The sequence below is a fragment of the Micropterus salmoides genome, unplaced genomic scaffold, assembly GCF_014851395.1.
Source record: "Micropterus salmoides isolate LMB-PRFRI ecotype aquatic unplaced genomic scaffold, ASM1485139v1 Ms_hic_scaffold_1, whole genome shotgun sequence".
Classification (NCBI taxonomy): domain Eukaryota; kingdom Metazoa; phylum Chordata; class Actinopteri; order Centrarchiformes; family Centrarchidae; genus Micropterus; species Micropterus salmoides.
The window spans coordinates 66,261,483-66,283,675 of record NW_024040040.1 but is presented as its reverse complement, the minus strand read 5'-3'; the positions used below and the strand labels follow the sequence as shown (position 1 = coordinate 66,283,675).

General features: G+C 39.3%; 1 protein-coding gene and 1 long non-coding RNA gene across 2 annotated transcripts; both read right to left on the bottom strand.

The window, feature by feature from the left end:
- Positions 1–3,337: 3,337 nt before the first annotated feature.
- LOC119899241 lies at positions 3,338–4,943 on the bottom strand. The gene is made up of 3 exons (XR_005443758.1): positions 4,710–4,943; positions 4,377–4,598; positions 3,338–3,699 (listed from the first exon to the last, which is right to left on the bottom strand). It is a non-coding gene; the product is annotated as an uncharacterized LOC119899241 (long non-coding RNA).
- A 2,914-nt stretch (positions 4,944–7,857) lies between these two features.
- LOC119892017 lies at positions 7,858–12,387 on the bottom strand. The gene is made up of 3 exons (XM_038704120.1): positions 11,691–12,387; positions 8,229–8,585; positions 7,858–8,099 (listed from the first exon to the last, which is right to left on the bottom strand). The coding sequence occupies exons 1-3, from the start codon at positions 11,854–11,856 to the stop codon at positions 7,858–7,860; spliced, it is 765 nt and encodes a 254-aa protein (XP_038560048.1). The 5' UTR covers positions 11,857–12,387.
- Positions 12,388–22,193: the final 9,806 nt, after the last annotated feature.

Genomic DNA, 22,193 nt, shown 5'->3' with positions numbered 1-22,193 from the left:
CTGGAGGTAAGACAGAAAATATGTCTTCTTGTAATTTGTGTGAAGTGACTCTTTGAAACAGGCAGTGGAGGGAGCTCTCAGAGTGAGGAAGCCTGAATGTGCCACAACAAAGGTTCACCACTAGAGGGCAGTGAAACATCACAGATCCTGAATCAGGACGCTGAAACATTTTACCATCACTGATTGTTAGGTCAAATTGAAGTTTACTTTTGGGGCAGTTAATTATTAGTGCCAGTAGATACAGGAAGTGCAGGGTATATAGTGTTGTTCATAGCAAAATGAGACAATCTCACTGAAAATTGGTAAAGTCTTTGTTAGGCGTCCAACTAAGGATTATTTTTACTTTTGATGAATTTGTCGATTATTTTCTTGATCGAGTTGTTGATTGGTTTACAAAATATCTGAAAATGTTGACCAGTATTTCCCAAAGCCAAGATAATGTTTTCAAATGTCTTGTTTTTTTTCATATTCAGTTCACTGTCATAGAGGATAAAGAAAGCAGAAAATATTCATGCTTAAGAAGCTAGAATCAGAGAGTATTGACTTTTTTATTCTTAAAAAATTACTCAAACCAATGAATGGATTATCAAAATAGTTGGCGATAAATTTAATAGTTGGCAATTAATCATTGCAGCTCCAGACTGTGTGTTGCTTTCAGCCTGTCCACCCCATTATCCCCAGGTCAGATCTACCGGTGTGCATTTCTCTCTAACACCACAGTGTATTTTCTTTGCTGCTTATCACTGAGAGTCACCAAAGTTAGAAAGTTGATGCTCATTGTGCCTCTATAAAGACACACAGCCCTGAAACTGTACGATGCAACTTTTAACTAATTGACTGATGAAAATGGCTTCAAAAACTCACTTTACCATGAAGATAAACTTGAGCATGACAAATACTCTCAATTCCATATTTTCCTGATACTTACTGACAGTACACCAATATTGTTACTTCACAGCTGTATTACATTAGTTAATACACATACACTCACTGATGATATGGATAATCAGGTAAGTGTTAGTGGTTTTACTTTTACACTGTTATTCTTAACGGTATATTCTTTCATGCAAAAAAGTAATAAAAAATATTCTTAACATGTTGATTTGTGGGTTTTTTTAACCTGTCCTGTCCAGCAGTCTGTTACACATTATGAAGAGCTGGATGTTGTGATAGACAGATTATTATTGAAACTATTGGTTTGTTGTTCTTACCATCATTTTAACTTCTGTAACGAACTTGCTGAATGAAGGCTCATAGAAGCTCTTAATGAAGGGCTTTTGCTCTGAAAAGCTTCAAATTAAGTTTCTATGAATGACCCCAAACAATTTAAGTGGACTAAATTGACATTTACAGCTGAAATGAATGTTCCTGAATTCCTCTTCATTAAACTGTCTGTGCATCTTTATATCAGCAACATCCCAAATCATAATAATCTGTTACACTGTGGCACATTTCATCCTTATAGTGACAAGAACTGACTGTGTGAGCAATAAGCCAAGACAAGATTTTATTTGTCTGGTAAATTAAATAATATTATGGAAAATAAGCAGAAAAGCTGAAATGCACACAGAAGCTCCTCATGAGTCAATAAGTTATTTCTTAGGTATAATTTCAAAATAACAGTTTCCATAACAACTTTATTCCTCACATTCCTGACATAACTAACTAATATAACAAACTCTGCAGGAAATAATAAGCTTACATAATTTAATCATGTCAAACATCACCTGTCTATCGGCTGACAGGTCATCATGATTCAGTTCAACCTGCTAACACCACCATGTTGTCCTACTTTGTCTGAAGTCTGAAATCTGAAGTCGCCTGTTTTATTTGATGCAGGAGGCTCTAACCTGACTGGACTTCACACCATGTCTTCCTGCTGCTCTGTGTCTTCTGTCTGTGCTGCAGTGACGCTCTTAAAGTCTGAGACGTTCTTATACGCAGGATCAGAGTCTAACTGATGGGAGAGACGACAAAATGAAGCTCAATGTACCTCTTTCATGAAACCTGCATATAATTAGATTCTATCCGAAATGTATTTAATCACGTTTACAAGTAAATTATTTGCTGAAATAGTGTTATGACAAAATGCCTTACTGGTTTCTACTCAGCAAGTTGCACTTTTCATCATATGGTGGATTAAGATGTCTGATGTGTACATGTGTAAGTGAAGTGAAAAACGTACCTGCCACAACAGTCAAATGTAAAGTGAAGTTAAGACGTCCTCTTTTGTTCTGGGCTTCACAGTAATATTTGTGTTCAGGTCTGATGTCAGTGATGGTGAAGTTCTGTCCTGACGGAGTTATGACGTCCTCGTGTAGATGTTACAATTTGCAACACAAATTTAACTATTTGTATTTACTACATCAGAGGACTGTGGCTGTTAGTTTAGTTCACATGCAGTTCTTCTATTGACTGTGACAGACTGAAATTGTCCGCTGTACACAGATGTTGTCACTTTGTTAAGCTTCTCCTGCTGGACTGAAACTCCAGCATGTTAGTGTCCAGTCCATTGTGCGCCTGCCTGTTTTGCTTGTAACCTCTTAAAATGAAGCAATATGTACTCAGTGTGGCCTCAGTGTAGATATGACTGGTGAGCATTTCATGTTTTTATTTTAGGCAAAACAAAACATTACAGAACAAAGGAGATGGACCACAATAACAAGGAATTAAAAAGGAAGCAAGACAGACAACTGTAATGAGATGTAATATAATTTAGCGGAAATAACCGGAAATAATCACCGAATTAAAAACTGTAATAATGGAACTGGTAAAAAAAAAAAGAGGAGAGTAACAATGTGGTGAAAATAAACTGTTTACACAGATAAGAGAGACGTGCACATTATGGGATCTAAAATATGGCTCTTGACTACAATCTAGTGACAACAGAAGGAAATTACAACTAGATTACCTAAATCATGTTCCTCTCTCCTCTTTCTCTGTCTCCCAATGAGCTTTTAAATAGCAACTTTATACTACAATTAAATAAAAAATAGTAATTACAGCTTACCTCCTATTAGATATCTGATGCAGTACTACAGAGATAAAGTATGTCTGAAGCTATACTGTAGAAGAATTAGGAAAATGTTTGCTAGGTCTAAATTAATCTTTAATAAGGTTAAAATGTATCCTGCAGAGTTTTTTTTATCACTAGCATTATGGAGACATGGTTTTACAAGTGGGTTCTAGTTTTGTTTAGCAGGTATAATGTTTATCATATTCACCATGTTAGTTGTGTTAGTTTCTAACATTTGTTAATTGGCACTAAACAGAAAGTACAGCTGAGGATGCTGGGAATGTCATTAGTTTTTCAGGTATTTGGTCATAAACCAAAGAAGCAAATAACACATTTCAATCCATCCAATAGTTGTCAAGACATGTCACAAAAAACTAAAATGACACCCTGGTTCTGGTGCAGGGTTAAAGTCGGGATCACCAAAGTCAGTAGGATGCATCCTCTGGGAACCATAAATGTCAGTAAAAAATAGTTGTTGAACTATTTCAGTATGGACTCTGCAAGTGGCAGACCAACTGACTGCAAAACTAACTAACCAACCACAGACTAACTTTGCCATCCCTAGAGCCTAGCACATTTAAAAATGACAGAAAGCACAGATTAGACGTTCTGGTTGCGTTCAGCAGTTTTGTTGACTGTACTGTACAATGCAGCTGGATCCTCCAGTTTCCTGACTTCTGGTCCTGAGAAAAAAAGATAAAGATATAGTATTAACTCAAACTGTTGTGAAAATATTGTGAGCCAGGTTCAGGTGTGATGAAGACGTTTCAAGAGACTGATGAAGGCTTACACAGCATGGTTTAATGAGACTCGGCCGAGGAGATGCAGTGCCGGCACACAACATGTGAACACATGAAATGCCAACACCAAATCTGAAGGCTACTTCCTGTCTGATATTTATCCTTCCTAGACCTACACAGATTCACTAAGTGTCCAAATAAGTGTCCTTTTCTACATAGCCAGTCAGTCTGTAATGAGACAACATAAAGATAATCTTGACCTTGGGTTTCCTAACAGATGTATAACAGTGCATCCTTATCAACTCAGCTGCATCAGTCAGCCGACAAGCAGGCAGAGAGGAGAGACAGAGTCTGGCCTACAGTTTTGGAGAGGCCCTGGCTGTCACCTTTGGCTTCCTTTAGCTCAGCAATTGACCCTATCATGACCTGCGGAAACCTGGGTCATAGTACCCTTAAATTCCTTCACAAATACAAACAGTGATAGTGAAAATGTAAAGAAAACAAGCAAATGCAACAGGAATGAAAGTGTTAAAATGAAATACTTGATCATCAGCTCCATTAACTGCATGCCATGTTGAGGTTTTAGTGAGGATAATGTTCCTGTGAGAGGAGCTGCTCACCTTGGGGCAGTACTGGCACTGTTAAATTTGACGCCAGCGTACTCAACAACTTCCTCCTCCTCCTCTTCCTTGTGTCTTCGGGGGACAGCTGGTATGATGTTGGAGTAGACAGCATCTGTCTGGTTATTGGAGAAGTGGAAACTGGCATAATGAAGGTCATCCTGTTCCCTGTCGTCTGGTCTATCTCCAGGCTCAGATGATTGCTTGGAGGATCTCTTTTTCCTGGTTAGAATGAATTAAAAACCAAGGAAATAATAATTCATCTGCCAACCTGGCTGCTAACAAGACTCTGGTATTCAATGTAAAATGCATCAGTAAAACAAATCTACTCACCCTATCAGTAGGAGGACAGAGAGCCATATGATAGCCAGGAAAACAGCAGATGTTGTTCCAAAGACTGCTGATTTCCATACTCCTGGGAACACTGGAATAAGACAAAATGACTCATTTGAGTGTGTTCAGATGTTTGGCCACATAGCGTGATATAACAAAAATATTTTTCTTTGCACATGTATTATGTATGTTCTTTTGAAAGATCTTTTGCCATCTTAAAAGACACATTACATTACACAATGTCCTCCTGTATCCCCAAGCTCCCCCTGGCCAGCAGGAAGACTTAACCCCTTTACTGTCTCCCTGGTCTGTCCTATGACCTTCTCTCAGTCACATGTGCATGGCTAAATCTGGACACCCTGGCATCATCTCAAATCTCTCCTCTAAATGAAAATCTGCCTCATTTTGACAGCTTGAATCAATGACTTTAGCTTTCCTAATTTTTGTGAACAGAACAACAATAGTGCGAACAAAGCTGCAGTATTTTTCTGACTTGAAATTCACTTTGCCTGTTTGTTTGGTATTTTAGTGCAAATGTTGCAGGTGAGGTGCAAACAACTGGGAGTTTCAAATAAGGCAGTGCAAAGCTCAGTTACTCTGAACTGTATTCCACTTCACCCAGCCCTTTTTTACAATGTGTCTCGGCTCCTATAAGAACTAAAACAGGGGAAAACAGCCACAAGATCGAGGAAGAACACCAACACTACAGGGGATACGGAAAAGAAGATCTAACGCAGCAACATTGTGATTCCATATGTGTCTGGAATATCAGAGAAACTCAGGAGGATTTTCAGCGAACACCACATCCCTGTGTTTCTTAACCCAAGAACACGCTAAGACAGATTCTGGTTCACCCTAAAGACCGCACACCAAACACGAGAAAAGCAATCTAGTGTATGTGGTCCAATGCAGTGAGCAATGCACAGATCTGTATATTGAGGAAACTAAACAACCACTAACAAACGCATGGCTCAACACTGAAGGGCCAAATCCTCAGGTCAGATCCCAGCAGTTTACCTACATCTGAAGGATAAAAGTGCAAATTTTAGACAGAGAGGATGGTCGGTTTGAAAGAGGTGTGAAGATATTCATTTACACCCGTGTTGAGAAGCCGTTGCTTAACAGTGGAGGGGGTCTGCGACACCACTTGTCCCCCACTTACAATGCTGTCCTTTCATCCCTTCCCAGGAAACTTAACAAACGTTCACTTTTGGCCTCAGGTGAGGATGCCAACGATGGTCATTCAGACTTGGCCTCAGGTGACTCTAATGACCATAACGACTGTTATTACAAATGCCAGGAGCACTAAGAACCAGCAGTATCGATCATCTTGGCAAACGACCCCACAGAGGTTAAACAGCTGAGTTTCCCTACCTTCTAGTATCTTCAACTAAGTCCAGTTGCCCTTGATTTTAACCTTAGACTGCTTATGATAACATTGTTCTCATCAAGTTTATTGCAGAGATCCAGGAATCTAGAAGTGTCACATGGACGGTTTAACTCACATAGGGCCTCATTTAATTGCACCCCTTAATCTCCCCACTTTTCATTAAGATGTCTGATGAGTACATGTGTAAGTGAAGTGAAAAACGTACCTGCCACAACAGTCAGATGTAAGGTGGAGTTATGACGTCCTCTTCTGTTCTGGGCTTCACAGTAATAATTCCCACTGTGTTCAGCTCTGAAGTCAGTGATGGTGAAGTTCTGTCCTGATGCTTTTGGTGAGTCTTCATTCTCCTTGTACCAGGTATAATTAGCTGCTGGGTTAGCATCACTGCTGCAGGTCAGAGTCACTGAACTGCCCTCCACTATCTCAGCAGAGGGACTCAGTGACACAGAGGGAAGCTTTGGAGCATCTGTATTACATGAATATAGATTATCATAAGTTGATGCATATTTGGCAGGATATAGAAAGTTGATCGTGGTCTAAATGTACTGAAGCTGCTCAGTGAATTACAGCAGAAAACTTGAAGCAGGCAGGTAAAATCTTTTCGTTGTCGAGTTAAAGGGATACTCCAGAGATTTAGTTTTGCACTTCCTATGGCACATATGGATGTGCCACCCTGGAGGAGCTGGACTACCTGTGCAACTTGAATGGGCTGCAGATATTGCGTCATGCAACCAGTGGTGACGAGGACGCTAACAAAATGCAAAACTAAAGAACAATCAGTCAGGAAGGGTAAGGAGAGAACAACTGTCTGCGGCCACCACGTGCAAAACCATTCATTTTTTGGGGGGTTGTCTTGCTGTTGCCGCTCCAAAAACAGGTGATTCACAATTACTTATTCTTCCTAACTGGACAGATTGATATCCCAGAAGTTCACTTGACATGATGTTATACTGTGATGATATTTTTAGAGTGTATTTAATCTCTCAATAGCATTAAACCTGTGTTTCACTCACATTTCACATTAATAAAGATGTATTCAGATGTCCTCCTCCCCAGCTGGTTCTCAGCTGCACAGTAATACTCTCCAGAGTCAGAGGACTGGATGGAGCTGAAGACAAGCTGTGGTTCTTTACTGAGATCTTCATGGTCTGGATTTTTAGTCCTCTTGTACCAGATATAGTTAGCTGCTGGCTTAGCATCACAGCTACAAGTCAGATTTACTGACTGCCCTCCACTAAATCACCAGAGGGACTCGCTGACACGGAGGGAAACTTTGGAGCATCTGCAGGAGATATTAACATACATTAACTTTAAAATGTTTTTGTTAAACAGTCTTTTGTTGTTGATAGTTCAATCCTAAAGAGAATCATTTATTCAGGAAGAAATTAAAGAAAGAAAAACAGATTACATTTCCATTTTTTTTTAGATGTTTGATTATTGCTGCTGTCCAGAGTTGCTGTGGTCACAAAAATTCTGAAGACTTTGTGTTTCTTCTGGTGTTTCCTGAACCAATTACACACCTTTATAGTAAAAGCTGATTTCCTTTTTTTCTTTTATATTTACTAATTATTTGCTAATAATTATTTTGTGGGAAAGTATCCCTCATTCAAATTGTTGTGGAACTAGTGCTTAAAAATTAAAACAAAAAGCTTGAGTGAACTAAACTGCACAAACACACACACAATTACTGTCACCCATTAAAGACACATATATTCATGATACAGCATTAGTTACACTACTCCACCAGATGGTGTCATGTCAGTGGAAGACTGGATGTAAACTCACACACTGAAGGAGAGTGGGACTTCTCATATCCTCGTACAGCACAGGAAAAGCTGCCTGCAGATCAAAGGGGCCTGAATATGTAGATGTTTCTTCCTGAATTTTCTGTCCGTTCTTGTACCAGATGTAGGAAGGATGGCCAGGTAGACGACAGCTGCTGTGACACTTCAGCTCTGCCCAGGGAGAATACTTTGATCTGCTCACCTGCACCTGCAGATCTGAATACATGAACAACAGAAATCTTCATTTCTAACTGTCAACACATACAAGCACACAGATGCAAGTAACCTTCACAAGATGTTGAACACATGAAACTAAACTGATAAATATTCAGATGAAAATGTTACCTGTGACAGACAGAGTGACTCCAGGTGAACCAGTATATTTCCCACTTTCTTGGTTTGTTATTAACCTGAACTTGTACTCAGCTGAGTCGCTCTCTCTCAGGTCTGTGATTCTCAGAGTGCAGCGTTTGTTCTGACTAATATACTCCACACGACCTGAATACTCTGGGTCCGTTTTCAGATCCACTTGAACATTATTACCCTCTTTCGTAAACCAGAATGTTTCCTGAACTTTGGTATCATGATTATTTAAGCTGGATGGATATGTGTAGGTACAGTTTATGTCCACTGTTGATCCTTTTAAGGCACAGATCTGAGTTGGAGTGTAAGTCACTCCCCAGCCATTCTGACTCTGTACCACTGAAAAACAGATGACATCAGAAACCAAAATCAGATTCAAAACATCAGAGAACAAACTTATTTTCATATATTTATTTTTGTAAAACTTAACTGAACTACTGCACATGTACAAAACTGCGTTGGGAGTCAAACCCTTTGCCATGGAGAATTAACAGTCTACAGGTTTTCATGTCATTTTAAGACTTTTAGAGGCAGAGGGGAGAAAACCTGTAGACTGTCGGCTCTCCATGGCACAAGACTGGACAACTTGTGTAGGTTCTATGTAATATCCTGTAAGACAAAGAGGATCAAGGTACCAGCGTGTTTTTGGGAACAGCTATCCTGGATAAGCAGTGTCACAAAAACGTATCTCTGTAACTAGAACTGAAAAAGAATAACGTATTTCATCAGGTGTTTCAGTTTTTATTGATACAATAGGAATATTTATCAATGTTGGTGCTACAGCTTCGGTCCATTCATTTAAGACATAGAAAAGGACATTAGGGGGGAATCGGAGGAGCATTTATTTACTTTTTGCTCACTAAAACCTTGTATTAAATATTTGTTGGAGATCATACACCCTAACTCTGAAGTCTCATGGAGGGGATGATGGCACAGACGTAACTATTGTTGACTAGCTGTCAGTTTTTAAAGATCAAGTCATCAAATCCGTCTAATTTAAAAAATAAATTCACTTTGTGGTATGGCTGCTGACTGAAGGCCTTCCCCATAACATCAGATATAGCTGATAGCTGATCCAGGGTCCCTGTGTGTGCAGGGGGAATTTAAAAAAGCATCATCAATGGAGATCTGATAGGACGATTCACCATGGCAACAGGTAAACAAGCCTCTATTTTAACCCAGTGATGCTCAAAACGTGGACCATGATGTTTCTCTTAAATCACAGGATGAAAGGAGTCACTTAGTTAACAATAATACATTTTATTCAGCGTAGTCTGCTCATTCATCATTTACCAGACTTGAATTTCTGTAATGTTGCATTGGATTTTAATTATATTTATTCACCTGTAACCTGACAGGGACAAAATACCACTGGCAATAACTGAAGATGAAAATATAGATAAGACACAGTTTAGTCATGGACCTATGATTAGTCTGACCCAGTAATAATAATTTTGGTCATTTGCATTTGAAAATGTGTCTCTGTTCAAACTGACTGTAATGTTTTAGACGTCCAGCCTATTTTATGTAAAAAAATTATGCTCATTTCACATTTAGATACAATGCTTCTATGGGTGGAGCCTGATTCGAAGCTTCGCAGCGAAACATGCAATTTTGTCTATATGTTAGTGTCAACGTTTAATTTTACATAGAACCACCAGTTTTCTGACAATAAGTTAATATACAGCCAATTACAATATACATTTCAATGTTTGATTCTTTAACTAAACATGTGTAAAGAAAAACACTTTCAATAAATGTTTTTAAAGTGCGTAAATAAATCCAAAATTGTAACCCTGGGTCGTCATGTGTAGGCGTAGCTTGTATGTTTGTGTGGCAGAAGAGGAACACTTGCTGAAAAGATGGAGCCCCAGCTTCACCGGTGTTGTGCCGAGTTGTCGCGGGACTTTTGGATAATTTGTCACCGTTGATGAACCACACAAAGAATATTATATCGTTTTTAGACCCGCGAGGAACCGCGACGCGCATGCAGTTGTCGGCAGCACGGCATGCACGTAAAACTCTGCACAAGACCGGTGAATGGCAGGAGGGAGGGAGGGAGAGAGAGGGGAGAGAGAGAGGTCAAAAATAAGCCTCAGTTTAGCTTTAGGGACAGCCCTAAACATGACAAATGATTGTTCATTGATCAGTTAGGCTACAGGCATATAGATTAGTTTGATTGAAACAGTGATTACTGCAGTAGTGTAGGCCACTAAATGTTTCAGTGTAACTGTTGCTGCCTTAATGTCCACAGAGTCACAGTGATACACAGAAGGACAGAGTAGCCCGTATAGATTTTATCTGTGCTGAGGATGAATCCACAATGTCGCTGTCTCAGTCCTTACATTGATGACAGATTGATCATGTTGAAGATCATGTTTGGGTACGGAACCTATATCTAACTGGGACTTTGACGTTTGCAAAAACTTCTGCAAATGAATGTTTTCAGTTTCTGCTTTGGTATCGACAGTATGAATGAGGAAATGAAACGCTGCGTCAGACCGCTGCTTCAGGCTCCGCAGGAGGGGAAGAGTCAGAGAAACTCAGCATTTGTTGAAGAAAACCTTCTCCCGAGCAGCTTAGCTTTACAGCATAAATTGCTGGAGTTACTGATCTCGTTTTTTTTTCTGATCTCGTCTCTTAAACTGATAACGCAGAGTTTCCCTCATCTAAGGCTTAACATACTTCTAGTAATCCTGCTTTCTGAAACTGGCCATGGACTACAGAAAATTATGACAGATTATCAAATCAAAATTATTTAATGTGTGTAATGAGGCAGAAATGCATAGTTAAATGTAAAGAGGAGACAAAATAAATGCCATAATAAAGAGGGTAGAAAATGCAAAGGAAGAATAATAAACATATTAACAAAAATATTAAAATTAAAAAATACATTTGAAAAACAATTAAGTTGAAGATTATAAAGGGCAATAAATAAATAAGGTAATTAATACAAAGGTGAATAAATACATAGAAATAGTGTTTTAAGTGAGACTCCCAGTAAACATGGAGACCACCTGAGTAAATCTTTATAAATTGCATCATAAATTAGTATTTTAGTGTATTTTCCTTTATCACATATTTAATAATTATGAGTAATTCAAGGGTATATCACAATTTATTTAAAAATTGATTTGCCTTATCCGTACACAACACACACACACACAGATTATATGTGAAAAATCCAATTAAATCCACAAACCACTATGTGCTACCAAACCAGATACAGACATTTAACATCCAAGTAGAAGCACTGAGTCCAAAAGCTAATGTTGGTGTTGCAGTCAGAGTTTTAAGGTGTTTTAAATTATCACACTGCATAAAACAGGTCAAATATAGGAATATGGAGATCTCAGAATGAATAATTTAATTAAATGTTCTTTCTTATAATCACTTCAGGTTGCTCTGACTAAATGTAAATACATAAATGTAGATATACAGCACCTGGTACAGTCAGGAGAAGGACGACAAATCCTCTCGCTGCTGCTGTTAACCTCATATCTGCTCCTCGCGTCTCGCTGTGTGACTTCAGAGACATTAAAAGATGTCTGCAGCTAAATAATGTCCACAGAAGTAAATCATTCGCATCAAAAACACTTCTACCTAACATGAAAGGAAGTTATCTTGAAAAGACAACGTTACTCTGTAAAATCCTCCCAACTTCCTTCCTCTTTACATCATTTACATGAATAATGAACCAAATATACAAGTAGACTTAAGTTCACACTAAAAAGTAACTTGCTTTGTTGTTTTTGCAAACTATGAACTTTCTGTCTATCTATTTAAGAGAGTGTAACAAACTAGTTTTGAGGCACTTCAGAACATCCAACAAACAACAAAGACTATCTAAGGAAATCTTATCGTAAATGTGGTCATAGTTTAGGGTCTGTCAGTGATGCTAAACTAAACAGGAACAGAAGGAAACAGTTTGATGCATCGCTTGGATGCACACCATGGGTTCAAATTGTTGTGCTGCATCAGTGTGGAAAAAAGTAACATGATGCAGTCTTATTGATAGTATAAGACCTATTTTTCAAAAAAAAGTTACATGAAAAGACTAAATGTTACAAAAAGTCAGACAAATTATATTTACAGGTGAATGCAGTCAAATACTTTACATATTCTAAAAACAAAGTAAGTTTCTCTAGGGCATATAATTCATTTGTAAATTTGGAGAGGCATATCCCAAGAAAAATATTAACTAAAAGAAAGAACTAAAAAAGAAACAGAATTATCATAAATGCATATATGTTTTGGTCGTTGACTGTGCTGTACAATGCAGATGGATCCTCTCCAGGTTCCTGACCTCTGGATCTGAAAAAAAAGAAGATATTGTTTGAAAAAATATAATTACCATCACATCCCAACAGTGTTTTAGAGTTTAAAATATAAAAAACAGGGGAAATGACAAATCAACACATTTATTTCATTTGTTATGTCATCTGAATCTTGCAGTGAGTAGTGTTGTAGTACTCGAGACCGGTCTTGGTCTCGAGTACTACAAAAAAACGTATTGCTTCAAATGCAACCAATAATCCTACTTAAAAATATGTTCCCCCTTCCTGCGATGGTAAACATGGAAAAGGAGTGTTGAATAAAGAAGCTTTTGTTGATTTCAGCTCTTAGTGTTTGTATGTGGGTGTTTTACTGGGAATGTGGATCTTTCAGATCAACCTGAGAAGTACCTATGATCTCGTTCCACATTTTATTGTGTGTCATGTAATGTGGGGAACTGGTCTTGGTCTCGACTTGGTCTCAGCCCTTAAAAGTTTGTTTTGTCTCAGTCTCAATAAACTCTGGTCTTGGTCTTCACATAGTCTCGGTTTGGGTTGTCTTGACTACAACAATTGTAGTGAGGATAATATGAGAAGAGCTGCTCACCTCGGGGCAGTATTACTCTTAAATGTGACAACAGCATAGTCCATGAAATCTTGTTGCTCTGTGTGTCTGAGGGAGCGAGCTGGTCTGATGTTGGAGTAGAGAGGATCTGCCTGGTTGTTGGTGAAGTGAATGCTGGCATACTGAAGGTTATCCTGCTCCTCTGGCTGTTCAGGTAGAAACTGCACAGACATATTTTACATGAGTGGGTTTTTCATCTGAATAGTGAATTCTTACAGATGATTGCAACCAGGACAGAAAAGACTGAAGCAACTACAGCTGTGGTAATGATGGAACAATTCCTCCTACAGGACTATAGGTTTTTAAAGAGTGACAGGAAAAAAGTCACCAATGAAACCCACAATATTATCAATTTATAGCATGTAAAAGTGCTTAGCAAACAGATAATTTATGCAAAGGAAAGACCAAAAGAAGTTAAAAACGAGAGTCCTAATATCCATTAAAATTTACACAAACAACAACTATATAAAAATGTATTAATCTGGGGAGTTTCCACAATTGTAAATAAAACCAATGTTTCTAGTTTGCCTTTCACACAATTCTGATCCACTTATTTCCACATGTGACCTTCAGCCTACTTTTACAAGACCCACATTTTCACAGATTCTTCCTTTTAATGCAATAAATGTAAGTTTAGATATTCAGTACCTGACACAGAGAGAAGGGAGACGACAAATCCTCTCGCTGCTGCAGTTAAACTCATAGCTGCTCCTCTCATCTCTCTGTGTGGCTTCAGAGACAATAAAACATGTCAGGAGATAAAATAATGTACACAGGAGATATACAGTATCAGTCACATCAATAAACAATTCTACTTACAGAAGAAGGATGCTGTCTTTAAAGAAGCCTTCCTCTGTGGTCAGTAAGCAGAAGATAGATATCAGGCTGTTAAACGACTACATTTCCTTCCTCATTAGATTATTAATATTCACAAGCTTACTGCCAGTTAACATCAATATCACAATAAAGTTGTAACATTTTGTTAATTATAAACATAATAAGACAGACTAAGAAAGTAGTGTTATTTGCCTGTTGGTATTAAACCTGTTTCACTGTAAAAATCCCAGATACAACACATTTTTAAACTCTCCCTATTTTAAGCACCAAATCAAGACTGGTGTAAAAGTTGGTTTGATGCATCACTTGACACTTCAAGTGCATCTTTAGACAGTGAAAAATTACCTTTATACCAGTTTAAGTTCAAAGAGATGTGCTGCAGCAGTATGGGATGCAAAAAGTCTCATGCTGAGCACAGTCATTATATATAAGTATTGAGAAACATTTCAGAAAGAAGAAGTGGATTATATGAAAACGGAATCTTTTTTTAACAATTACAGTTTGCAACTCACTCACAGTCATTCTGACTCTTTATCTCTGTGTGAACTGAGGCAGGATGTCACACAGTCTGCAGGTGCAGTGAAGGAACAGGAATACATTGGACCTGTGAATGAGGCTGTTTTACTGAACGTGATGAAAAGCAGAGTTTTAATTACAAGAGGAGGAAACAATTTTTGTTGTGTTTTCACTTTTGAGTCAGGTTGCTTTTCTTTGCTGAGAAATGCAGAACACTGAGACCTGAGAAACTCACATGTACATGTAACACATAATCAAGTGGACTGGTAGGATCTGGTACGGACACACAACAGTGATTTGACTAGCAAGGACCACGCCACAGCGATGTGTGATTTAGAGGTACATGCAAATACGGAATGCATGGATTATAGAGGATGGAATAATGCATATAGAGGGGAAGGGTGATGGTGGAAGAAGGATGTCGTCTGATAGGCTGCTGGCCTGAAGGGGTGTCCAGAAGACCGGGCAGAGAGACTTAGTGTGGGGGTTCTGTCTCGAAAGTGTTTATTTCAAGCCCCCAGAAGAGTCAGATTAAGGTCGGGTTTGAGTTCCTCGAGCCTGGGTTATAGCGGAGGAACAGACTTGGACTGAAAGAGCATTTGTGCTGAAATTGCGGTTGGACGTGAGGTCCTGAGAGGAGAATGTCCGATGAAAGGTGACGTGATGCTATGTGTTGGTATGTTGAGAGCTTTGTAGCTTTGGTAATATTGTTGTTATACATTCGTGCCAATAAAGCTGATTGAATTGAATTAAACTGAGAGAAGCTTGGGCAGATGCTGTAGAGGATGGATTCCTGTGACGCGTCAGAGAGGTTTCTTAGCTGTGGAGCTGGTAGAATGACATGGCTGAAACGGTGAGACTGGTATTGGATGAAGATGCAGTATGGTGCTGTGGCCCGGTGTCTGAAAATGAATAAGAGATGAAAGGATGGATTGCTAATGGTCCTGTGGTGGCAGAAATGCGAGCTGTCCTGAGGATGAACCGATGTATAGCGATATTCATGAATCTGCGAAGGAGTGAGGTGAGGAATTTCACTTGTTTCAAGTTTTTTGGCCTTAAGTAGCAAGTGAAATATTCTTGTTCTGTTGGCAGATAATTTTGCTTATTTTAAGTAAGATTTCCCCCATTTTAATGCTTTTCTTTCTTGTTTTTGAGAGCTCAGTTTTTGCAGTGTAGTGTTATCTGGGTGGATGAGTGTGGACTCACTAGACCCTTAAAACCCCCAAAGATGGCGGCTGTGATGACGAGGTAAGTTTGTGAGTGCTGAGGAAGGAAGGCTGGACTCGGTGTCTAGAAGTCTAACTCTAATGAGATCGTGGCATGGGTGAGGAGTGTCTGGAAGGACTGCGACTGAAATGATCATACCGAGGTGCAGCGCTGGAGTCTGCTGGTGTGATGGAGTAGTGCTGCTACGCAGAAGGAGCAGACATGCAGAGCCTGCAGTGTAAGAGTGCGGCCCCGGTGTTTGAATTAATGCAGACCAACGTGCCCGCTTGATGAAAACTGGCCTGCCCTGTTTGTCAATTCCCTTTAGCGTTGGGATATTAACAGAAGGATGTGAGTCTGCGGGCCTAGGGATGATGTGAGATGGGGGCGTGGCGGGTGAGAAACGGTGAACGCTGGGGTGTTTCGTCAGTAAAAAGGGGGCGTGAATGGGGTAGTGGAGCGCTTCCTATGCATGCTGAGGCTGGGTGAGGGGCTCCGATGACCTGCAAGAGAGGGATGTACGAGCTGAATAGATGCGACCGTAGAATTAAGAGTTGAGAGCGCTCCAGTATGTATCCGGGTTAAATTGCTGGGTCTGGGATGGAGTCAAACGCCCGGCCTGAATTATTGTGCCAGTCCGCCCCTGGTCGGAGGTGCGGATGGTGATGTCGGATAGACTGGGACGGTTGGATGGATTACAGGCAGATGGCATCTGGTAAATACTGACACTTCAAGAAAAGGCCGGCAGGAACATGGATCTTGAGTTCAGTTATTTGCTGGGGACATGTATCCTTAACGTATGGAAGGATGCAGAGGCGGTGACATCATGCGTGATGCCACTGGCCGTGGCCGACCCTGGCGGAGAACCGGAATTGTGCGAGGCCTGGTGTTTGTTGTTGCCTGAGTATTGCTGGAGGCTATGTTGCGGTTGGAGGGAATGTTTTTCCCTCTGAGGAATTGTTGGAAGCGGGCGATGGTCCAGTCACTAATGTCAGGCTCCGTTTGTGGAGGAAGAGACGGCCGCGCTGTGGAGGAGAGTGTGCTGCGCCGTGAAGAGTTCGTACAGGACATAAAGATCACCTCCGGTAATCTTTATGTCCTGTAAGAAATTTGCTTAATCATTTTCTTTCATTCGTTAGATGGCGTATACTGTGTGTGTGTAGTAAGTAAGTAAAGTTTATTTGTATAGCACCTTTCACAGATAAAAATCACAAAGTGCTTCACAATAAAATGTAATACAACACAACAAAGTGTGTGTGTGTGTGTGGATTTACATAAGGCACATGTTAGAAATACCAAAATAGAAGGATGTTTTTATCTTTAAATCCAACAGAAAATCTAAAGCACATAAACATCACAGACATGAAGACTCAAAATGTCCAACAGTCCAGCAGTGCTGAAGACAGAAGTACAAGCAAATGATCCTGGTTCAGTGTCTTTGGACACCACCATGTCTACTGATGACCTCTAGTGGGTAAATAAGCTAAATGAGTGCACTGAACAATGAAAATGTGTGTCAGACATGATTTTCCCACATGTGGCATTTTCTGACATCATCACTTCCACAAGGAAACTTGATTGGACAGATCTTGTAACACTAATCACTTAAAAATATCTGACTTCATCTTTTCACTCATGTGTTTGTGTGGATGGATCAGAATAAGTTAAAACCTGGACCCATGAAGTGTTTTGCTGAAGAACACAAAAGTGTCCATTAAAGATACAAGAACAGATTATCAGGGAATTTCTCTGATGATGCACAAGTTTGATCTGATCCAAAGAATTTAAACAGTCTAAAGACAAGATAACAAATCCTGTTTTAATCCGTTTTCATTGTGAGTTATTTTACAGTGAAGACAGAAAATAAGAGTTAATTATGCAACATGTCTACAATCTCATGGGGAAATGATTTGGTTTTCATCCAGTTCTACAATGAATCACCAAATACCACAGAGTTACATGCAGTTAATGTGCAGTACAATAGGTTAAAGGCTCCACCAGATGGTGTCATGTCAGTGGAAGACTGGATGTAAACTCACACACTGAAGGAGAGTGTGGGACTTCTCATATCCTCCTACAGCACAGGAAAAACCGCCTGCAGGGTAAAAGGATACTGAATAAGAATAAAGATGTTTGTCCCCAAATGTTCTGTCCATTCTTGTACCAGATGTAGTAATGATGACCAGGTGGAAGACAACTGCTGTGACACTTCAGCTCTGCCCAGTTAGAAGACTCATAGACCTGAAATCTGCTCACCTGCACCTGGAGATCTGAATATGTGAATAACGAACAGAAATCTTAACTTTAGACTGAACTGTCAACACACACACAGTAACCTTCATAAGATGTTGAACATTTGGAACTAAATGAATAAATATTCAGATGAAAATGTTACCTGTGACAGACAGAGTGACTCCAGGTGAACCAGTATATTTCCCACCTGGTTGGTTTGTTATGAACCTGAACTTGTACTCAGCTGAGTCGCTCTCTCTCAGGTCGGTGATTCTCAGAGTGCAGTAGGGCTCACCACAGCTATGTGTCAAATGACCTGAATAGTTTGTGTCCATTATTAGATCCACATTACTTTCTTCAGTAAACCAGAATATTCTCTCAACTTTAGTCTCATGGCCATTTGTTTTGAGTGGGTATGTATATTTGGAGGACATATCAACTGTTGATCCTTTGAAGGCACAGATCTTAGTAGTAGAAGTGTACGTCACTCCCCAGTCATTCTGGCTCTGTACCACTGTAACACAGAGCACATCAGAAACAACAATCAACATCAATAACTTCATTAACAATCAGTTAATAAGACAAAGTGGATCATACTACCGATATGATTTGGCGAAAATGTATCCTGGACAACTTTCAAGGTCCTCAGTTGTCTGACTAATTATCTGCAGTCATTGTCATAAAAAGTTCCTGAACCTTAACTGGAATAGAGAATTTTATAAGATACCAATATATATTACTATAATTATAAGGTTTTTTTAAAATATTTTTTTTTTGGAATATTTCTGGTTAATTCTGCTTTGGCCTATTCATTCAAACAAAAAAAAAAAGAATGAAAGAAAGAAAAAAAAATGCCTGAAAAGTGCAGCTTATGTGTCAACACACAAGTTATCCAAACAGAAAATAAAGGACATTTTACACACTTTACTGGGATAAAACAAAAGAACAGTGGGACATAAAATACATAAAATGGGAGAGTTTCTAGCAGCTAAACATAAGACACAGAAAACTGCTATCAAGGTCTCTGACTTTAGCACCCGCTGAATGAGAGTAAATTGTTGGTAGAGGCTGTAAAATCATCAGACCATCCACCACTTTGAAAGGGAAAACATTAAATTACAATTTGCCTAAATGAGCTGAATGTTGTTCCGTCATTTAGGCTATCTAGGTGCATACATTTCTAAAGTGATACAATTTCTGTGTGGAAGGCAACATAACTTGCTTGCCACAGCGGCAGGCAGTAAAGAAAGATAATTTTGGACCACAGAAACATCACTGAGGTCAGACAGTACAAAAGGAAGTAGCAGGGTTTCGTGCAGATGTTGATATGAGATAAATTGTGCCAGTATGACTTCACTGTGAGACCAGAATCTCTTTAAAAACCTTCTCCGTGATAAAAGTAGCACACAATTACCGTGATAAAAATAGTTGCAGATAGGAGCTAATCATCCGCCATCTTCTGCAACCAGAGTCGACTTTAGAACACATTAAACAGGGCAATAGGTTTTCACAGGGTGAGAAGGGAACAGTCATAACTAAAACCCCAAATATTCTCCGTTTACAACATGTAGAAGTGACTGCACACAATTACCTTAAGTAAAAGAAAAGAGCAAAGGATGATGGCCAGCACAAACCACGATCTTCTTAATATTCATTACAACTGACCTACTTTTAAAAGACCCATATTTTCCCAGATTCCCCTGTTTTATTGCAATAAATATAAGTTTAGATATTCAGTACCTGACACAGAGAGAAGGAAGACGACAAATCCTCTTGTTGCTGCAGTTAAACTCATAGCTGCTCCTCTCATCTCTCTGTGTGGCTTCAGAGACAATAAAACATGTTAACAGATAAAATAATGTACAAGGGAGATATACAGTATCAGTCACATCAATAAACAATTCTACTTACAATGAAGAAGGACGCTGTCTTTAAAGAAGCCTTCCTCTGTGGTCAGTAAGCAGAAGATAGATATCAGGCTGTTAAACGACTACATTTCCTTCCTCATTAGATTATTAACATTCATGATGAGCCAAATGCCAGTTAACACCAACATCAAAATAAAGAAGTAACGATTTGCAAACTAGAACTTAATAAGAGAGAATAAGAAAATATTGTTATGGCCTGTTGGTATTAAACCTGTTTCGCTGTAAAAATCCCAGACACAAGCAAAGACCATTCAAAAAGAGAAAACAATTTTTAAACTCTTCCAATTTAAAGCACAAAAACAAGACTGGTGTAAAAGTTGGTTTGATGCATCACTTGACACTTCAAGTGCATCTTTAGACAGTGAAAAATTAGTTCAAAGAGATGTGCTGCAGCAGTATGGGATGCTAAAAGTCTTATGCTGAGTCTGGGCTTCACAGTAATAATTCCCACTGTGTTCAGCTCTGAAGTCAGTGATGGTGAAGTTCTGTCCTGATGCTTTTGGTGAGTCTTCATTCTCCTTGTACCAGGTATTTAGCTGCTGGGTTAGCATCACTGCTGCAGGTCAGAGTCACTGAACTGCCCTCCACTATCTCAGCAGAGGGACTCACTGACACAGAGGGAAGCTTTGGAGCATCTGGAGGAGAAAACATAAATCAACAAAAATTGAGGATAGATTTCTTTGTTTTGTGTTGAAATGAGTGTGGAAGCATCTGAAATTTTGGAGGTGGTTTTGTGACTGGCAGCAGACAGAGCTGTGTTTTGGCCACTTGAATTATACTCATTTACATCTAAGAAGATACCAGATGAACGTGCATCTTACGTGGGTAAAACAGAGGAAAGTTATATCACCCAAAATTATTGCAGTGTGTTGTAAATACTGCATTAATGTCCCGATTGACTATCGAAAAGCAGAGTTGGATAAATATACTTAATGATATTATATTACTAGCTAGTACAAGATAAGATATCAATAAACTGTATACGTCATTTATGTTCTGACATGTACATTCATTGTCATAATTGCTATTTGAAAAAAACAACAACAAACAACTTTTCTGCAGATGACTGTTGATGTTTCTACTGTTATTTAATTGCATGGGGTTCAAAACCTTTGCCTTTCCTACAATTCAAGTACAAAGGAAAAACAGAATGAAATACAAAAAGTGTGGCCACTATATACAGTACTCTAAAAACACCTAAAAACATAAAACAATCTCTAAAATAAAAGGTTAGCTAAGACAAAATACACACTAACTGTCTTCCAGTGAAAATGTTACCTGTGACAGACACAGTGACTCCAGGTGAACCAGTAAATGTCCCTGTTAACGTGTTGAACTTGAACTTGTACTCAGCGGAGTCGCTCTCTCTCAGGTCTCTGATTCTCAGAGTGCAGAAGTTGTTTCCACATTGATGCTGCACACGATCTGTTTCCAGATCCACATATTGATCATTTCTCTCTTTTGTGAACCAGATTATAGTATGGTCGTCATTTATTCAGGATGGGTTTCTGTATGTGCAGCTTATGTCCACTGTTGATCCTTTTAAGGCACAGATCTCAGTGGAAGTGGAAGTCACTCCCCAGTCATTCTGACTCTGTACCACTGTAACACAGAGCAGAAAACAGTCAGATTTATAACAGCAGAGGATAGATTTTAATATTTTATAAAAATGAAAGACTAAGCTGACAGCGAGTGACACACAAACACAGGTTTTGTGGTTAGATGCAAAATACAAGGCAAGTATTGTCTCACATATTACAGACACGTACATTCATGGTGCAGTGCATTAGCTAAACCGATCCACCAGATGGTTTTATGTTAGTGGAAGACTGTGGAGTAAACTCACAGACTGAAGGAGAGCGGGAGTTCTTATACCCATTTACAGCCCAGGAATGTCACACTCTGCCTGTCTGCCATGCGGTGTTTTGCACTTTTGTGTTTAGTTAGCGTTATTTTGGTCTGTTGGGTTTTGGGGGTCTGTCTTGTCTTTCGTCTAGTGTTCGGTAACCCTTGTCATGTCTGTTACCCCAGTGATCCCTCTGCATGTCTGTCTCTGTTTTCCCCTGCTCTCTCTCTCTCTCTCTCTCTCCCTACCTGTGCCTTGTTAGCCTCATGTCTTTTACCTGTGTTGCTCCCGCCCTGCTCGTTAGTCCCTGTGTATATATACCTGGTGTTTCTGTCTTGTCTTTGTCGGGTCATTGTTTATTGTTACCCAGTGTTACAGTGTGTTACAGTGTGTTACAGTGTGTTACAGTGTGTTACAGTGTGTTACAGTGTGTTACCTTTTTGCCAGCCTACTCGTCGTGTCTCCCTGTTTCCCTGCTTATTC